Source organism: Moschus berezovskii, chromosome 9 (genome assembly GCF_049115385.1).
Source record: "Moschus berezovskii isolate FMDL1 chromosome 9, NW_MosBer_1.0, whole genome shotgun sequence".
NCBI classification, from domain to species: Eukaryota; Metazoa; Chordata; class Mammalia; order Artiodactyla; family Moschidae; genus Moschus; species Moschus berezovskii.
The window spans coordinates 83,650,672-83,671,004 of record NC_142468.1 but is presented as its reverse complement, the minus strand read 5'-3'; the positions used below and the strand labels follow the sequence as shown (position 1 = coordinate 83,671,004).

Below are 20,333 nucleotides of genomic sequence, written 5' to 3'. Positions count from 1 at the left end.
TAGTTGAGCACTCGTGTTATTCATGTAGTTGTCACAGAATTTTTCTTTGCTGTTGTTTTTGGTTTAAAGCAGCAGCTCACAAGCTGCCTAAGTTAGCTGTGGATCTCTACTCTTATTTTTTTTCCAAAGGGTAACCTTTTATTTTCTAATAGAAGAAATAGATGCTTGTTATTAAAAAATAATCAAGTTGTGTATAAAGTGAGGTCCTCCACAATTTCTCTGTAAGGCTCTGTAATACCTTAATCTTATGAAATATATTCCCTTTAAGCAGCCATATTTGATGCTCTTTCTCCACCCCTTTTTTTTCTCTCTCAAACTGATTCCATCATGTGGCCTTCCATTTGCATGCACAAGGCCTTACCTCCAATCTAAACCTTCAGACTACCCCTACCCAGAGCTACTGGTAAGCCTCTAGAGCTTGTTAAGTTTCCTTGAGTAAGCAGTATTCATCTTCAAACTGAATATCAGGGTTACTCACGGAGCCATCACTCAGAATTCTTCTTTGCTAACAAGTATGGTTTCAAGGAGAAGTTTCGCAGATGCTGTTGCAATCAGGGGCCTGTGTCCGGGGTGTAAGCTCTGGCTGGGCCCTGAAGAGCATGGAGCCCTGTGCGCCGATCTAGGGACTGATAATCACATATACACATGCTAACTGGTTTAAACGGGATTACTTTGGGACTATGGAATTTTGAGCTGATATAGTAAGACGGATTTTTAGCTATTACATATCCATTGCTAAGATAAAATTATGAGAGAAAAAGGGAAAAAGCCTGGCCAGCAGACGCTTGTCACCCCCCACGAGAACAGCTTTCGCTCCCAGTCCTGGGGCCAAATGTCTGCGACAAGAGGCACAGCCGCACCTGCGGGAGGTGCCAGGTCGTCCTTTACGTACCCTGTTGAAGCCCGCGTGCAGAAGCGGGAGCACAGAGGCCTCTTCATAGTTGCCGGATCTGCCACAGAGCAGAAAACGTGATCACTCAACAGATACAACCAGGGCGCCTCACACTGAAATGCTGAGACAGCGAGGAAGAAGCAGGGAGCCGGCTCCAAGAGGGGCTCCCTGGCCAGCACACGCCTGCAGCGGGCACCTGTCTTGCAGGAAGCCAGACTCCCACATCTGCCTTTGGATGCAAAAAGAGCAGAGACCGTAGAGGGAGCTCCAGCAGTGTGGGTGAGAACTGCAGCGCAGCTACACACGAGAGGCCCCCTCAGAGCTGGAGCAAATGTACAGGAGCAGTGCGGCAAGGGACAGGGTATGTGCAACGCTCGCCCCGCAGACCACCGTGCCCTTTGACACCCCCAAACATTCTGGAAGCATGACTCCCACCCCTAGGCCTAGCTGGGCTCAGCTCTCAGGAGGACAACTGGCATTGGAGGCCGCAGCACCCCAGAGCCAACAGGAGAGGAGAGCCGTCAGGAGAGCCAAGTTAGAGGGAAGAAGACAAAAACTGCCTACTGGCTCTCACTTCATGGCACGGTTTCCTACACTGAGCCTGCCTCCAGGTCTCAGAGCTGCAGTTGGAGTACAAGGTGGGGATGAGGTCAGCTGATCGTGAAGTCGTGCTGAAGCTCTGCTGCCATCTTTATAAGAGACGGTGTCCCCAAGACAGCCCACAAGTAACATGCAGCATATGCCGTAGAAATGGGGAAGAAAAGTGGGACACTAGGGATGGCTAGAGAAGCAGACATCTCTGCCTGCCCAGAAATTCCAGGGCATGTCTGCCTCGTCACCTGTGGCTGAATCCCACTTGACAGGAAAAGCTCTTCTCCTTCCCTCTTCAGGAACTCAAGGTTCTACCCTCTCCGGTCAATAAATAAGTAGGGGCACAAAATGGGCTCCAAAGGCATGAACAATGTCCTACTTCATAAGCTGGTTAAGCATTATTAATTTTATTACTGTGCATGCCGAGTCACTTCAGTCGTGTACGACTCTTTGTGACCCCGTGGACTATCCTGCCAGGTTCCTCAGTTCATGGGATATCCCAGTCAAGAATACTGAGGTTGGTTGCCATTTCCTCCTCCAAGGGAATCTTCCTGACCCAGGGATTGAACCTGCATTTCTTATGTCTCCTGCATTGGCAGGTGGGTTCTTTACCACTACCCACCACCTGGGAAGCATTATTAACTTCCTCTATAAATGAAATATTTTAAAAAATAGGGAAAAAAGTGCAAAGTCATAACGAGACAGAACAAACCACTATGTGTCAAGGACAAGTACACATTTTTGCCATATGAGCAGGAAAAAAACGAATGTTTTGTTTTTGGGCCCATGGAATCAGCCAGGCTCGGGCAAATGCTGTGTGGTCTGGTACCCAGGTCAAGGCTCTAAGACCCTGTGAAGAGTTCCCAGTCCCCAGAAGATAAAATATAAGCAAGGAGGCTGAAGAAGCCTAGTCCCCTCACTCTTTGCCTTGAGATCCTGTCACCACTAGGATGGCAAGATGCTGAGGGCAGTGGGACAGTTTCTCTACGTTCCTTGGCTCAGACCCTGTGGTAGGTGTCAAAGTGAAGAGACACAGCTCCTAACAAGACACTCAAGGAGTCGCAGGCCAGGAGAAGTCTTTGGTTAGGGCAAGACTTGGAAGCCAGGATTTCTTACTGTCCCAATATGGCCTTGGAATGGATATTTTAAATCTCCCCCTGGGTGGGGCCTGTCTGAGGGAGACTGACACTCTGAGCTGCTGGCCTGTTAGCTCCTCCAGGGCAGAATCTGTGCCAACTATTAGAACGGGGCCAAGTCCAGTCAGTCCTGGGCTCAGATTAAGGTCTGATGCTCTCCAAAGCTAGTGATGGCCATTAGGTGGCTACGACACATTTTGGGACTGGCAAAGGTCTCATCGTGCTCGCTGCACACGCAGCTTTTCTCCTTCCCGGCCTCTCCTTCTAAGTGCGGGCCATGTCCCACACGCAGCACAGGGGCTTCTCATTCCACAGTCTCCGACCTACAGCTCAGGCCCGCTTTTTCCCTTCTAGTACTGGCATTCATCCTTTCGTCCTGCTTCTAGCCACGTAACAGTCCTAACAGAGACTGCACATTCCTTTTCTGGCAGTGGCTTTAGTGCCAGTTCTCATGGTATAATTTATTTTTTCTTAAGTGAAAAAACAAGCATTTCCCTATCCCTTTTCTTCAAAGAAGAAAGGTAAACTGGAACAACGTTCTCTTCAGACCTCCTCCCGAGATTTTCCACTCATTTCTAGCATACAGTGAGTAACCATTCTTTTCCTGAGGTGCTAACAGAAATTAGAGAGGATAAAGAGAAAGGCCTACATATTTCTAGAAATTTGCAAAACAAGGAAAATTCCAAGTGAGATGAAGGTTGCTGGTGTCGGGCCAAAGACCTCCCCGCTGGCTTCGCTAGCTCCGAGTGTGTTACGTCAGAGAAGGTTTCAGGAGGAACAGCAGTGCTCCCAGCGGGGGCCTGGGGGTGGGCTTACGCTTGTGAGACCACGGCGAGGATCACTGCATGCTCCGAGGGGTTCGTGGCCCGGATTGACCTGAAACGAGAAAGCTCCACGTCAGACCAAGCGATGTGGCCTCGTTCTGCTGACTGACTGACTGTGGGACTTCTTCACTGGGAAAACAGAAGAAAATCAAACGTCCCTCTAAAGAAGGAGTCTGAAAACACGTGGAAGACAACAAAGGAAGATGCTCTTATGGATCAGGACAATGATTGTTTTACTAAAGAAAAACCCCAAAAACAAACAAAAAAAAACACCCTACACACATCTCAAAGAAATTCCCAGGCAATTCTCCAGTAGGTCAGATCTGCCAATGTTCCACTTCAAAAACTGGCAAATTCCACTTAAATTCCATGTTTTCTGATTGAAATTCCACTCTGCAAGAAAACTGGCAGTCCGACAATTCTCTAGTTATCAGTTTGTACTTGGGGAGCTAATTACGTTGGACCTGTTTTTCTTTTAAAATAATAGATAGTTCAGAAAGTCGACCTTAAAAGAAGGATTGCTGGCAGCTGGATACACAGGTGCAGGTGAAGGTCTTTTAAAAATTGTACTAAGAACCACTCCAAGTTTTTGGCTGCACTGTTATTTTTGTTCAAACGCTTTAAACAGCTGAGTCATCAACTAGGGCTGAGAAAGGATCAGTGCGGCGACTGTCACCGTAACGACGCCTGTCGCACCATGGCCACCTGCCGATCATTTGTTTACTCCCTGGGAGTTTAACACGGTTAAAATACAGAAGAGCTTTGAAGTCCAAGAATCTTCCTGGAAACTGTGCTATGCTACAGCTTAGATTCCAGTTTAGACCCCTGGTCAGGGGTCATGAGTCTGATGAATTCTTAAGACAGGGCCACATACTGGAACCTTCATACAAATAAGCATGTCTGTTTCGATCCATCGCCATGGTCTGGCCTCTCCTTATTTCAAGATCCCTCACAAGGGAACCATCCGCTCTGAGAAGTGAAAGCTCGAGGCTGCTCCTGAGGAATCTGTGAAGCAGCTTATATTTGTTTCTTTCTAGCTCCCGGCGTTTCTGCTCCTCGCCATTTTAATGTGTTTGCACCGGTGCTCCCCCAGGGACAGCCAGCTCATACTGCTTCACCCTTGTGACTAAACGTCCTCACCTTCCGCTATAAATGTACCTTCTCATGGTCTGTGCCTTGAGACCTCACTCCATGTGAGGAGAAGGCTCAAGACAAGGGCCAGCTGCTGTCTTTCTGGGAAGTACAGGTCCCCTTGTGGATAAACGGTATTTGAATGAACTCCTTTGAAGAGAGGCCTGAACTCACTGTGGACAGCAGATTACTTCTTGTGCGTGCGTGCTATGCTGCTTCAGTCATGTCTGACTTTGCGACCACATGGACTGTAGCCTGCCAGGCTCATCTGTCCGTGCAATTCTCCCGGCAAGGATACTGGAGTGGGTTGCCATGCCCTCCTCCAAGAGATCTTCTCGACCCAGGGATCAAAACCACATCTCTCCTGTCTCCTGCACTGGCAGGCGGGTTCTTTACCACCAGCGCCACCTGGGAAGCCCCTGTCCCTGCCACGGACTGGTCACATGAAACTACACCTATCTCCTACTTAGGAGCCTTCTAGTGAATTCTCAGCAGAAATACCAGGAGCACCTAGTGAAAACAACGGACAGCGCCTCAGAGGTGTGCTCTCATCCCCAGGGAGCGGCTGTGCACTCCTCACTTTCCTTCAGCCTCTTCCGCCCCCTCAAGGTGTCTGGGGACACTGCTGGGCTGCATTCTAAGGGGTGGGGCTTAGGCAAGAGGAAACATCTTATGAGCATAACTGAGCTGGAGCTCACGCTCACTCAGCTGCTTTTGAGACTGGTTTCTGTGTTTTGGGTCCCTTCCTGCCACTGATCTCTTCTCTCTCATTCCTCCAAAGAAGGAACAGGTGTGGCCAAAGGGACCTGGACCTCTTTCTGCTTGAGAGGACTAAGGGGGATCCGGGGACCGCTGAGGCCGAGGTCCAAAGAAGCATGCTAAGGCCCAGTCCAGCTCAAAAGCCAGGGGTCCTGGACCGCCGATGACAATGAATAATGCACATCTGCTGGGAACGCATCTCATCTCATTTTAGGGAGGACGTGTTCACAATCCAGCTTTCAGGAATCTCTCCATCAACATGACCAGTAACTGGAAATGCACCAGCAGAGACATAACCTGGCTTTCAAACTGCACAGATGCTTCAGTGTTTTTCTGTGCAGCTAAGACAAGAAGTTCCCTCCACAGGAAACAAAACCACCTTCCTGTATAGTCAAGGAAGATTATAAAGTCTGTCTACTAAATTGGGCCTTTGCCTGAATTAAAAGAATTCTTCCTATTCATTTCTTCTTTTTATAGCTGAAGCCTGTCTTATATCATTCTATATATGTACAAAGGATTGTGCTATTTCTACTACAAAATCATGTAACCGTAAGTGGAGATCAAGAAAATGCAGATATATTTAGCTATAAGAGACTCAATTCTAGCCTGACAATCATTTTACACACACACACACAACATGCATATATATCCACACATGTCCCTATCTATTTCTTAATACTTCCCTGGTGGCTTCCCTGGTAACTCAGACAGTAGAGAGTCTGCCTGCAATGCAGGAAACCCAAGTTTGATCCTTGAATCGGGAAGATTCCCTGCAGAAGAGAATGGCAACCCACTCCAGTATTCTTGCCTGGAGAATTCCATGGACTGAGGAGCCTGCCAAGCTAAAGTCTATGGGGTCACAAAGAGCTGGACATGGCTGAACAACTCTTTCTCCCCTTAATACTAAAAATACCCAAATATTTTGTGATATACTTTATTATATAGTGAAACAGGCAAATGTTTCTATGCAGGAAGACAGGATTATTTGAGGCCTGTAAGGCATTTTAAAGCAGGTTCCTTAAGAAAGTTTCTTCTTCGGGAAACTGAAAATGGTCAAAGAATAGCAAGGTGATGCCTATGAGGGGAAACTTCTCTTAAATGCACTCATATCTGGTCAGGGTACCAACAGGTCTAAGAAGACACTTCCCTGCCTTTCATTTCACTTGCTAATATTCAAGACAATCCCCATTCTGTTTGTAACTAGAGTCTGTCCTGGTCCAGCATTTAATTAGTGACCTCTTCCCATTGAGCTTCAAAGCATTCCACTTGTGCCAAATGGACGGGTTCATCCAGAGCTAACTCTGATGACTGCATTTATTTATGAACAGACAAGTGTTTCCTCCCCAGAGTGCAAGCATTTCTGTAAACAAGCAGGGGCTTTGGATCCTTGGGAGATTCTGCTGCTGCTGAAAAGTGGCTGCCTTTCCTCCCCGACTGCTGTAAAATCCACCCATCTGTTGTCAGGCAGGCAGAAATGGTCTATTTCACACATTTCTGATGTTCATTTTGGGACAGAATAATTAGGATTAAAATATCTGGTTTAAATCCAAACCATATCTGTGTAATAAGAACTGTGTGAATCTCTCTCTCTTTTTTTTTTTTTAGTGCAACATGAACAATACTCGGGGGAAAAACGCCCTAAAGTTTTCAGAGGAGCCCAGCTCACACCTCTAAATTCTTTGGAATGCAAATGTGGAAAAGTAGGAGGAGCTATAGCTATAGCTTTCATTGTAGAAATCTATATATACTGCTTAGAAACATCAACACATATTTTAGAGACGTTTGGGCTGGAACTAAAGACATGTATATGTGAATTTCATTTTAAGCTGTTAGGTGGACATTTGCTAATATATTAACATAACTACAGTACCTGCACACTGCTTCTGCATCAAAGTTTCGAGTCTGTCTGTGATCGATTACGATAATCTCGTGATGTTTATCTAGAAAGCATTCCAGGGCTGACTCTGGAGTCCGAGCAATATTGCAGCTGTAACCGGCTCTGTCACAGGCCCACCAGAATCCATCACTCTGACTATCTTCCTTTGCAAAGATGAGCAAAACCTGAAACACACAGAAAAGAGGATCTTGACAGAAGTCATCATCCTTAGAGACGACTGAAAGCAGACCTACATGATACTGGCTGAGGATGCAGCCTCCGGAGAGAAGCCATCTGGGTTCAAGTCCCAGCTGGTCCCATGATTCCTGGGTGTCTCTGAACAAGGCAGAGCATCTCCAGCCTACAGCTTCTCCAATAGCAGATGTGCTAAAAACAGCACCATGTAAGCTAGCTGGGAGGCCTGAATGAACACAGAAGACAAGCTCCATCACTGTTGGTGGTGGCTACCCATTTATAATTTCCTAAGTGGCTCTGTCTTCAAATGGACTGATCAGTAAAATGGTAACAGGCTCATCAACACAGGCTAGCCTGTGGTTCACATGTACATGTATTTGGGGTCAGGGCAGTTGGGGTTTGCCTGAGGTACCTAGAGGCCGCCTCTCCGAACTTAGCACTTAAATCTTTATCCAGACGCAAAAGGATGGGAACTCAAACATCCTCAAAAACTAATTGCAACAGCCAGCACTTGGTGAATCTGGAAAGAACAATCATGAAATGTGAAGCTACTGGAGCTAAGGTGAGGAAGCAAGCCTCTTTTTTCTTCTCGGGAAAGCGCAGCCCCACTCCGTGGAAAGAAGACAGCAGTGCTCACCACCACCCACATGCCCTCATCATTCCCTGGGCACTGGAACCCAGATCCCCGGGGGCCACAATGCCAGAGATGGCCACACCAGCACCTGAGCTTGTTCATTTGTTTGTTTATGTCTCTCTTCCCCACTAGAATTGAGTTCAGGGCAGGGAAGACCTGCCTGACTTGTTCCTGCTGTGACCCTCTGCCAGGCAGCACTTAGTACCTGAGTGACAGGATAACTGTGCACAGGGTTTCTGTAAAATGCAAGAGGGCTTTTACTGTCAACTAGAGGAAGACTATGTCAAGGCGACAGACCGAATAAGAAGTACATACATTAATAATCTCAAGATACTGATAAGCATTTAACATTCTTCACCATTCAGCTCTCATTTAAACAACTAGGAACAGAAGGGAAGTTTCTGGTCCTTTAAACCCATAGTCAATACCAATCTTCATGATGAAAGGGTGAATGTGTTTCACTTAAAATCAGAAAGAAGACAAACTGGTCAATAATTACCACTGCGTTTAAAAAAATCTTTCACTAACTGAAAACTGACAATATACAGAATAACGAAAATAACAATATAATGACTCTCATGGACCCATCACCCAGTTTCAGCAGTAAGCAACTCCTGGCCAATGTGACCTCAATGCTATCCCTACCCACTTTCCAACTCTTGTATTAGTTTGCAGCAAATCCCAGAAATTTCACCCGTATGCATCTATTACAGAAAAAAAACTCTTTTTTAAAAAAAGAAAACCACAATACCATTTTATATCTAAGCCTCTCCAATAATCCTTTATCATTTAACATCTGAATGCATCATAAATGGCAGTTCTACACTGCTTGAATCATTTCCTGTTTTCTCAAATGCCATGTTTCCAGAAGAGAAATCATGTTTTTCAGCATGATTTTGATATTTTCTTTTAGCACATGGCTTGAAATCACATGCCAGTAACACATGAGGCAGCTACCCTTCTTCATGGCTCACTGTGGGCAAGGGTCTGTCAGTCCTCAGGCCAGGCTATCCCCCAGAACCTTTGATACAGACCTAGTCCTGGAAAGAAGCGGGAGGCAGCTCTTCCAAGAGAAGTGAGGGACACAGCCTTCCGGATCTTGATAGTGAAAAGAAAGCCTTCAAGTGGAACTGTTAACAATGGAGCTACAGTGAAAACAGGTAAAATAAATTGGTTTGTACAAAAAGTCAGTGGCCTTTAACTTGATGTAGCTGTGGTATTAGCATGAGAAACTCAATATGCAAAGGCTAAACATCAGAGAAGGTGACAGAACCTCTTGTCCCATCTGTCTGGCTGAACAATGATTGCTAAGCAAGAATCTCAACATTTTATATTTCCTTTATACATTTATGCCTCAAAATTTGACTAATGCTCAGCAGTGAAGAGTCCACCTGCAATGCAGGAGACATGAGTTTGACCCCTGGGTCAGGAAGATCCCCCAGAGAACAAAATAGCTACCCACTCCAATATTCTTGCCTGGGAAATCTCATGGACAGAGGAGACTGACGGTCTATAGTCTATGGGGTCGCAAAAGAGTAGAACGTGACTTAGCAACTAAACAACAACATTTGATGAATGCAATAAGACCCTAACTATATTCCCATACTGGCCACTGATACAGGTACTCAACTCCGATGTCTTATGTGTCCTTAAAAGACTGGAGTGCTCCACTTTTGGAAAAATAATGTCATTACTCAAATATTCTTGAGCACCCACTATGTGTAGACATGGCTGTTAATTGCTCAGAGTATGCTAACAAAATAAAGATGACCAAACAACAGGCATAATACATAAACAAATGATCTGGAATGCTGAAAGTGGTAAGTGCTAGGTGAAACAGTAGAGGCTGCTGGGAGCAGCATTAAGTAGGGTGCTTGGTAAGCCTCACTGAGGAATTGACCTATGAGCAGATGCCCAAAGAAAATGGAAAAGCCAAAATGATCACTAAAGATAAATCATCCCACAAAGAGGGAACAGATCCACTGGTCCCTTCAGGGGGATGCATGGCTGATGCGTTCAAGGAACCGCAAGGAAGCTAGTATGACAGAGCAGAAGGCAAGAGAGAGGGACCGGAAGTGGAGGTCACAGCAGAGGGCTCCGTTGTGTGATGCCTTGTAGCCGCTTTGGGAAGTTATGCTGGATTTCACATGGAAACTTACAAACCAACTGAACATGTAGGGACTTGTATTAATCACGCCTTAAATTAAAAAAAATTTTTTTGTGTGTTGGGCTGTGTTGGGTCTTAGCTGTGGCACTCAGGATCTTAAGTAGCAGCATGTGAACTCTGAGTTGTGGCATGTGGGATCTAGTTCCCTGACCAGGGATCAAAGCTGAGCCCCCTGCATTGGAAGTGCATAGTCTTAGCCATGTTAACTCCTGCATTTCTAATGCGTTGATGTCTGGAGCCTTGCTGACTCTGGAGAGAGATGCCCCTGAGGGCTCGTCAGTTCTCCGATGCCTAGAGAAAGCCAAGGACTTGCCTAGGAATGCATTCGCCACATGCAAACCAGTGCAGAGTCATGGTGCTACCACCTCCACCACTCGCTAGCCCTCTGGACCATCATCTGCCGGTCCTAAATCACTCCAGGGCCAGAAACCAGACAACTAGGGACAGTCCTTCTGCCCAACACGCCTCATGAGTGAGTCAACCAGCCAAACCTGCCATCCCTGCCTCACAGCTTCGCACAGAGAGCATAATCACAGCTCCTGCCCACACTTTGCCCCTCACATTCCCTGCCTCCAACCGACCTCAGTGCTTGCCTCTGGGGCCCCGCATGGCCTGCCCTCTCCTCTCAGGAATTGTGAGGAATAAACTATCTATCGATGACAGTCGCTCCTACTCTGTTGGCTTCACCCTCCCTGATTAAAAATTAAAGTCTACATACTAAAACAAGAATATTTATAAAAGTACTCACTAGAAAAATCTCTCTAGGTACTATTCAAAATTCTTTCCATTTATGAAAGATTAATTCAGAAAGACTACTACTTTTCAATGATTCAACTCCTAAGCAAAGTGAAAATCTATGGCAAATAAATAAATATATATATATATATATTTTAAAGTACTATAGCCATGACATTGTTGTTAAGGTCTGCCTATCTGGAAAATTCTATTTTCTCTAGGAAGACGGCATAGCCAAGTAAGCACAGTTATACTCTCTGCCCCTATCTCCTGGGCCACAGCTGGGCTGATAATGCTGCTGTTGGGAATTTGAAATTTGAACAGAGAGACACAGGGGCTGAGAATTGGGACCCAAGGGCCATTAATATAGAGACTGAAGGAAGAGCCTCAAATCCCTTCTGTCAAAATACTGAGAAATGGCTCACTGCCACCCTTTCTAAACCATGACGCTCAAATCCTCCTTGGATTCTGGGGGAGAGAAAAAAAAAAACACTAATACATTTCTTATTCATTTACTATTTTGTGAAAGGCAACTGTTACTCCAAACCAAAGAATGCAACCCCTAAAAGACCCTATGTGATACACTCCATATTCAAACTTATCATTTTATGTATCAGTATTTAGTTTCTTATTAAACATGTCAATGTGTAAATGTTTACCGACCATTCATTGAGGCAAATCCCTTAAAATGATTTTTAAAGGGATGATTATTAAATGATTTTTATGATTAAAATGATTTTTACAAAATAATTAACAAAAGCATATAGCCGAACTTGAGACTTCCCTGGTGGTCCTCCACCTTCCAGCACAGAGGGCGCAGGTTCAATCCCTGATCAGGGAACTAAGATCCCACATGCTGCACAGTGTGGCCAAAAAATGAAAATAAAAAAGAAGCATATTGCTTTTTATAGAGTAAAAGTAAACTCACTCTCATCTGCTCTAAATTGTATGTGGAACATTCCTTTGAAGAATACTTTTGTTGATCTATCGCATAAGATAGAAGAACTGGGAGTGAGAAGCCGACAGAGACAACCAGAGTGCAGTGTCTGCCCCCAGGACCGAGGAGGGGAGACGCAGATGACATGAGGGATGCATTACCAGCCAGTGACCAAAGACAGAGCGTGGGCATGGCAGCCAGGGAAGGAATCCACGCACAGCAGAATGGGAAGAAGGGAGGAGTTTTGCTACACAAACCTCACTGTGCTACTGCAAACACAGCAAAAGAGAAGACTAAAAGCAGGCCTGTGGTGAAGCCTGGGACAACGAGGAAATGTCTTCCTCTGGAGCAGGTCTTGGCCAGCTTGGGTTTTGTCCGGGATCGGAACACATACACAGGCAGTGGCCACTCTGCAAGGTAGTGCCAGACCATACAAATGACCGTGCGAAGCAAACTGAATGACGAACAGTCACGACTGCTGTTCTGTGACGTTCAGAAGGTTTGTCAAAACATATAAAACGTTATTATTGGCTATCAATGTACAGGGAACTGAAAAATATAAAATTAACTCTTATTCAGTGCACTTTCTCTGAAACATTAGAAACTGAGACTCTGAAGATTTTTTCAGCTTCAGTTCAGTTCAGTCGCTCAGTCGTGTTCGACTCTCCGCGACCCCATGAATCACAGCACGCCAGGCCTCCCTGTCCATCACCAACTCCCGGAGTCCATTTAAACTCATGTCCACAGAGTCGGTGATGCCATCCAGCCATCTCATTCTCTGTCGTCCCCTTCTCCTCCCGCCCCCAATCCTTCCCAGCATCAGAGTCTTTTCCAATGAGTCAACTCTTCGCATGAGGTGGCCAAAGTATTGGAGTTTCAGCTTTAGCATCAGTCCTTCCAATGAACACCCAGGACTGGTTTCCTTTAGAATGGACTGGTTGGATCTCCTTGCAGTCCAAGGGACTCTCAAGAGTCTTCTCCAACACCACAGTTCAAAAGCATCAATTCTTCAGCAATCAGCTTTCTTCACAGTCCAACTCTCACATCCATACATGACCACGGGAAAAACCATAGCCTTGACTAGATGGACCTTTGTTGGCAAAGTAATGTCTCTGCTCTTTAATATACTATCTAGGTTGCTCATACTTTCCTTCCAAGGAGTTCAGTTCAGTTCAGTTCAGTTCAGTCGCTCAGTCGTGTCCAACTCTCCGCGACCCCATGAATCACAGCACGCCAGGCCTCTCTGTCCATCACCAACTCCCGGAGTACACTCAAACTCATGTCCACAGAATCGGTGACGCCATCCAGCCATCTCATTCTCCGTCGTCCCCTTCTCCTCCCACCCCCAACCTTTCCCAGCATTAGAGTCTTTTCCAGTGAGTCAACTCGTCGCATGAGGTGGCCAAAGTATTGCAGTTTCAGCTTTAGCATCAGTCCCTCCAATGAACATCCACGATTTATCTCCTTTAGAATGGACTGGTTGGATCTCCTTGCAGTATAAGGGACTCTCAAGAGTCTTCTCCAACACCACAGTTCAAAAGCATCGATTCTTCGGCGATCAGCCTTCTTCACAGTCCAACTCTCACATCCATACATGACCATGGGAAAAACCATTGCCTTGACTAGACGGACCTTGGTTGGCAAAGTAATGTCTCTGCTTTTTAATATACTATCAAGGTTGGTCATAACTTTCCTTCCAAGGAGCAAGCGTCTTTTAATTTCATGGCTGCAATCAGCATCTGCAGTGATTTTGGAGCCCAAAAAAACAAAGTCTGACACTGTTTCCACTGTTTCCCCATTTATTTCCCATGAAGTGATGGGACCAGATGCCATGATCTTTGTTTTCTGAATGTTGAGCTTCAAGCCAACATTTTCACTCTCCTCTTTCACTTTCATCAAGAGGCTTTTGAGTTCCTCTTCACTTTCTGTCATAAGGGTGGTGTCATCTGATATCTGAGGTTACTGATATTTCTCCCGGCAATCTTGATTCCAGCTTGTGCTTCTTCCAGCCCAGCATTCCTCATGATGTACTCTGCATATAAGTTAAATAAGCAGGGTGACAATATACAGCCCTGACGCACTCCTTTTCCTATTTGGAACCAGTCTGTTGTTCCATGTCCAGTTCTAACTGTTGCTTCCTGACCTGCATACAGGTTTCTCAAGAGGCAAGTCAGGTGGTCTGGTACTCCCATCTCTTTCAGAATTTTTTCAGCTTACTGAAGAGTTTGAACAGTGCTTGCCTTCTTCCAGCTGTATAAATTATATAAGCCTCTTTATGCCTTGGTGAATTATAAACTCCTAAATTTGGATAAACTTCCAACATTTTATCCTCTGTACTTTCAGTGTCATGAAATGTCCCCAGAGCTCCTTTAATTAACATGCAGTTTTCTGTTGGCATCACTTCACCTGTGATATTTCATCCTTTTCGTCACAAGCACTTTCCTCACTCAGCTCAATAAGCCTGCGCTGGGACTAACTTCCCCTGGCTGCGCCCTGGACTATCTCACTGGCAGCAGTGTGAACCCTGCCAGCCAGTTTTCTCCTCTAACTCCATTTCACTTCTAGCATTATCACCTTCCACTTCTTTACTATGCTTTCATTCTGGGCGGCTAACTTCCTCTTTCAATCACCAATTTTTGTGTGATGTCATGTAGGTTATCACAGAGAAATAAAGGCGCACACTTTGCCGTCTATGCTTGAACTAACAGACACTGTGAAACAAGCCTTGAGATTGGCACTGTCCAGGCTGCACACCTGTCTCCGATCATGCTGCACGTTTGTCATTTATGTAATGACTTGTGGACTGAAGAACTGTCAGGAAAGTTTGTACCAACTTGATGCAATGATCACAGTTCAAACACCAATGTGACTGCAATCTTTGTGACCAGGCATTAGTTAGACCTAGTCTGTGCATACTGAAACTGTGCAAAGTGAAGGCTACTTGTGTGTGCTGTGTGCTCAGTCGCTCAGTCGTGCCTGACTCTTTGTGACCCCACGGACTGTGGCCTGCAAGGCTCCTCTATCCATGGGGATTCTCCAGGCAAGAACATTGAAGTGGGTTGCCATGCCTTCCTCCAGGGGGTCTTCCTGACCCTGGGACTGAACCCACATCTCTTGTGTCTCCTGTATTGCAGGCTGATCTTTTATCTGCTGTGCCATCGGGGTATGACTTTTCAAATGTATCCATGAAAACCTCAAAATGTCAGGCTTGGCCTCCCTCTATTTCTACCTACATATTTTGGAATTGCAAAGTTCAAATCATCTTTCAACCCAAGCCAGATTGATGAAGTATTGGATAACCCAGGGCAGGGTCCAGAGAATAAGTGCAGTGGTCTGGTGTAAGAGGTTGCAGAGGGGCAGCAGCCAGACTGCAGGTGACCTGGGGGGTGTCCTAGAGGCAATGACAGGAACAGGGACTATGACTCTCAGGAGTTTTCAGGGTAGGAAGGGACTCTGGGGGTGACCCACCATCACCCATTCAACAGAAGAGGGCAGCAACTTCCCTGAACAAAGCAGTGGCAGAGCTAGACCCATAACCCCCAGCTCCTCCTTCAGTGATCTTTCTGATGCCCCTGGGCTGTGCTGGAAGTATTACAACCATTCCTTTGACATGTTTTATCAAGAAGGTCCAAAAAACTATCTTTCTGAGGACAGCAATAAGCTGTCTTTGACAGTTAAATGAGAATGAAACTATATAATTACGAAAAAGATGAAAAAAATTTGAACTTTTCCTTAACTTGCAGACAGTGTACGTGTTCATCATTATTAGTGTTCTTTCTAGAAAGGATATGCCTACATGTCTCCAAATGGATTGTCAATGTCCACAATTAAACATCTAATTTTCAGAATACTTGGTTTGGCTTTAAGCAAAAGTCAGGGAACAAGGAGCTCCTAAGAGTAGACCACGTGTATAAGTGGTCACTGAACAACTGGCCAATGTGATCATAGGTGGGGTCGATTCATTTGGAGAAAATAGTTTGGGAGCTTTCCTTAAATGTCCCTAGGAAAGTGATGCTCATATACCTTGTTTAATACATCTTTTTGCTTATCTGATGTTGACTAAACTCTCTGAAATTTGTGTATACTGGAACTATGTAAAGTGAGGATTTTTTCAAGTAGCTATGGTTCGATGAGGATTTAAGGGCCAGCCATGGTGCTGAATGGTAAATACACTACCTCATTTAGGAACCCTTTCACAGATCTTTCTTTGGAGGCAGGCATCATCCCCACTTACAGCTGTGGGAACTGAGGTATGGAATGGTTAGGGACACACCCAAGTCAGCAGCTAACAACTTCTGAACTGTGGTTGACCTGACCCTCAAGTTTGTATAATCGTAAGTAACAGGCTCTGTCTTTACCCCTAAAATACTGGACCCTAACAACTAAAATCCCTAACAACTCTGTGGTTCCATGAAGCTGGCTGGGTAGAGGACACGACTTGGTACCAGCATCAGGACAGACAGGAGAGAAGACACTGCCCACAGGGAGTTACTGAATCTGAACATTTCCATCACTCCATCACTTAACATTTGAAGATCAGCTTCCCACAAGGCCAGAGGGTTGCCAATTAAAGTCTCCAATATATAATGGTTCCGGGGGCGGGGAATCCATGTCCACACAATATGGAAGTATAAGTTTTAAAGGGAACTGCTGTCTTGCTGGGAGAATGCTCAGGTCACAGCAGTCAGGATCCGCTTCCAAGGGCAGCTGGAAGGCTCAGTCTGAGGGGAGGGGGTGGCAGCAGTCTAAGCAGAAACAATTCCACACACTGGAAAGTGAATACGCTCCAGGCATTGACGAAGGAAGGGCTTCTTGGTTTCCAGATGGCATCCTGTTGATAAAAATCTATTGCCTCATAATATTCCCCCCACTTTTCTTTTTCGCGGAGACTGGAAAATGTGCCCTGCCGAGAGTCACAGGCACTCAGCCAGGAGAGCTGTCCTCCACAGCTCCTCAAGGCACATCCATCCACTCCACCCTAACAGCGCACCACCAGCCCGTGTCACGCTGCCTGGCCGCCACACGGGGGCAAATTTCCCCCCGTGACCTTAGAAACGCACCCTCCAGAGGAACCACATCCCGCAATATGCTTGTCAAGTAAGTTCCTCCCAAGTCCTAAGGGCTCCGGCTAACACAGTTTAACATTTTCAGCAAGGCAGTGAAATTACAGAGCAGGTATTTTTTTTCTCCAAGAAATAACATGCAAAAACTAAGGTTCTAGGCCCTTTCTAAGACGGCTGCAATGACAGCATCAGAAGCACAAGAACACTTGATTAGATATCACTGCCCTTCCAGTGAGGATGTAAAAGACAATAAAAAACCAGCCAGACTCCCTGGGCGGTCAGGGGCCAGCCTGTGGCTCCCTTCCTCCCGACAACACCTGCTGTGGAGTCTTGAGCATATGGACTTGAACTGGATGGACCAGTGCCTGAAATCATGCTTGAATGAGACCCAAGAGTAAAGGCATCCTTGGTTCTAAGTTGAGCTCATTTTTATAAAAAGGGTTTTCTTAATTATTCCACCCCCCATTCAGAGAGGGACTCTGGACTACTTTAAGCTGCTGTCATAGGGCCCAAACTCATGGGACAGGAGCCAGACAGGTACATGGTACCACTGGACACATCCCACCTCTTATGCTGGGTGATGGATTCACAGCATTAATTTTATTAGTTACTATATTTCATAGCTTATGAGCACAAATTTAAAATGCTTTATTATGCTTTAACATACCAAATGTAAGTCCAAAATTACAGACAACTGTTTTTGTGACAGGGGAGTGAGCCCATTATGGAACATTTAAATACTGCAAAGGACTACATCATACTTCAGAGGACAGAAATATACTATACTTGAGACTTTGTTACAAAATTTGACTGCTCAGCAGACATATTAAAAATAATTAAAGGAAAACCGCTAAAGTAGGAGCCTAACTTAAACCTTCTAAAACAGAGAAAGGAAAAGGTAATTCTGAAAACCATTCTAACAAAAAGTAGAAACAAGGGGAAGAGGGTAATAAAATAGAAAATACAAAATAAGACTAATTATATCAGTAATCACACTCAATGTAACCAGATTAAACTTACTTATTAAAGTTTATCAGAATAGGTTTTAGAAAAATAAAACTATGTGTTCCGTATAAGAGGGATATTTAACATAAAGTTATAAATAAAACTGACAGTGAAAAAAAAGAAAAAGATATATCAGGAAAATATTAACTAAAGAAAGCTGGTCCAACCATATTACCAACGAATAAAACATAAATTAAGGTAGAAGTTTAAAGAGGGACACTATATAAAAGCAACAAATACCAAGAACATACACAAATCTAGAACTTGGATACAGATTAACATGGCAGATTCAAAACATCAGAAAATATTTAAAATAATATTGAGGCTATTGCATATCCATTACAATAGAAATTGACAGAACACAAAAAGTGAAGATAGAAGTGGTTTGAATAGCATCATTAATAAAGTTGAATTAATTTCACAGATATAGAAGCCTGTCTTACAGAAACAGGAATACATCTTCTTAAAAGTTTTGTGTGGAAAATTTAATAACTGGCTACATTACTTACTGACTGCCAAACAAGTTGCAACAAGTATCAAAGAATCAGTAACAAAGGCATCAAGTGATAATTCAGTGGAGCAAGGAATAGTCATTTCAACAAATAGAATAAGGAGGCTTCCTGGGTGGCTCAGTCAGTAAAGAATCTGCCTGCAGGGCAGGAGACCCAGGTTTGATCCCTGGGTTGGGAAGATTCCCTGGAGGAGGAAATGGCTACTCACTCCAGTATTCTTGCCTGGAGAATCCCCTGGACAGAGGAGCCTGGAGGGCTACAATGAGGTCCCAAGAGTTGGACATGACTTAGCGTCTAAACCACCACTACCATCTGGTCAATATGGAGAGGGAAAAAGCCTTAACCTCTTTACTACACCATACATAAAAGTAAACGAGTTATAGATCTAAATTAAAATTTAACAATGAAGTTTCCAGAAGAAAACAAATAATCTTCAACCTGGGATTAAAGATTCTTAGAACACAGAACCATAAAAGGAGTGATAAATTAGACTACATCAAAACTAATATTTTTGTTCAAAATCCAAATTTATGAAAATGAAGAGAAAAGCCGTGGTTTAGAAGAAAATATTCTCAAAATCTGACAGAGGACTTGGACAAGAATATGTAAAGAATTCCCACAATGCAGTAATTTTTAAAAAGTCAACCCAACTAAAAAGGAGCTGAAGACTTAACTAAACATTCATAGAAGATTTTTCAAATGGCCAAGCAGCAAATTAAAAATTGGCCCAACATTATTAGTCATGGAGAAATGCAAATTAAGTTACCGTAAGTCAGTACTACTCACCTAGTAGATGAGCTAAAATTAGAAGACTGAAACATATATTACCAAGGATTTGGAGTAATCAGAACTCACATTGCTTATAGGAGTGTAAAATGGTATAGCTTTAAGAAAAGATCTGGCTATATCTTATAAAACTAAACACAGATCTGGATATATCTTATAAAACTAAATACACTTGTTTTGAAGGTTCAAGAGGACATTAGCAAATAAAGTAAAAGGCATTCAGATTGGGAAGAAAGTAGTAATGATGTGATTTTGTATATAGAAAATTTTAAAAAATTCACAAAAATGTAAAAGTTAATAAGTTCAGCAAGATTGCAAGGTACAAGATCAATATACAAAAATAAAATTTTGTTTCTATACATTAGCAATGAACAACCCGAAATGAAAGGAAACAATTTCACTTGCCATTGTTGCTAAGTCGCTTCAGTCGTGTCCGACTCTGTGTGACCCCATAGACGGGAGCCCACCAGGCTCTGCCGTCCCTAGGATTCTCCAGGCAAGAACACTGGAGTGGGTTGCCATTTCCTTCTCCAATGCACTGAAGTGAAAAGTGAAAGTGAAGATGCTAAGTCGTGTCTGACTCTTAGCGACCCAGTGAACTGCAGCCTACCAGGCTCCTCCGTCCATGGGATTTTCCAGGCAAGAGTACTGGAGTGGGGTGCCATTGCCTTCTCCTCCATTTGCCATAGTACCAAGTAAATAAAATATTTCAGGAATAAATTTAACAAAAATAGGAAACACATTCACTAAAAACTATAAGACAGTGATGAAAAAACTAAAAAAAATCTAAATAAACGGAAAAACATATTAATGGATTAGAAGACAAAATGGTTAATATAGCAATAGTCTCCAAACTGATCTACAGATTTATTGCAATCACTGTCAAAATCCCAGCTGGTCATCCCCTCCCCAAATTAACAAGTTGGTCTTGAAAATGGTATGAAGATGCAAGGGACTCAACAAAAACAATCTTAAAAAATAAGAAAGGGGATTCACACTTCAAAACTACAGAAATCAAGGCAATGTGTACAGACATATATCAATGAAATAGACTTGAGAGTCCAGAAATAAACCCTCACAATTAAAGCCA

The 20,333-nt window shown here is 44.1% G+C and overlaps 1 protein-coding gene across 18 annotated transcripts in view; it reads right to left on the bottom strand.

The window, feature by feature from the left end:
• The window catches only part of PDE8B (phosphodiesterase 8B), a 352,403-nt gene that overhangs the window by 107,611 nt on the left and 224,459 nt on the right, over positions 1-20,333 (bottom strand). For all 18 annotated transcript variants that reach the window (XM_055436840.2, XM_088839884.1, XM_088839887.1 and 15 more), the window contains 3 exons: positions 7,204-7,394; positions 3,436-3,495; positions 893-950 (listed from right to left, as the gene is read on the bottom strand). In XM_055436840.2, coding sequence (XP_055292815.2) covers positions 893-950; positions 3,436-3,495; positions 7,204-7,394 — 309 coding nt within the window. The remainder of the gene's footprint in view (positions 1-892; positions 951-3,435; positions 3,496-7,203; positions 7,395-20,333) is intronic.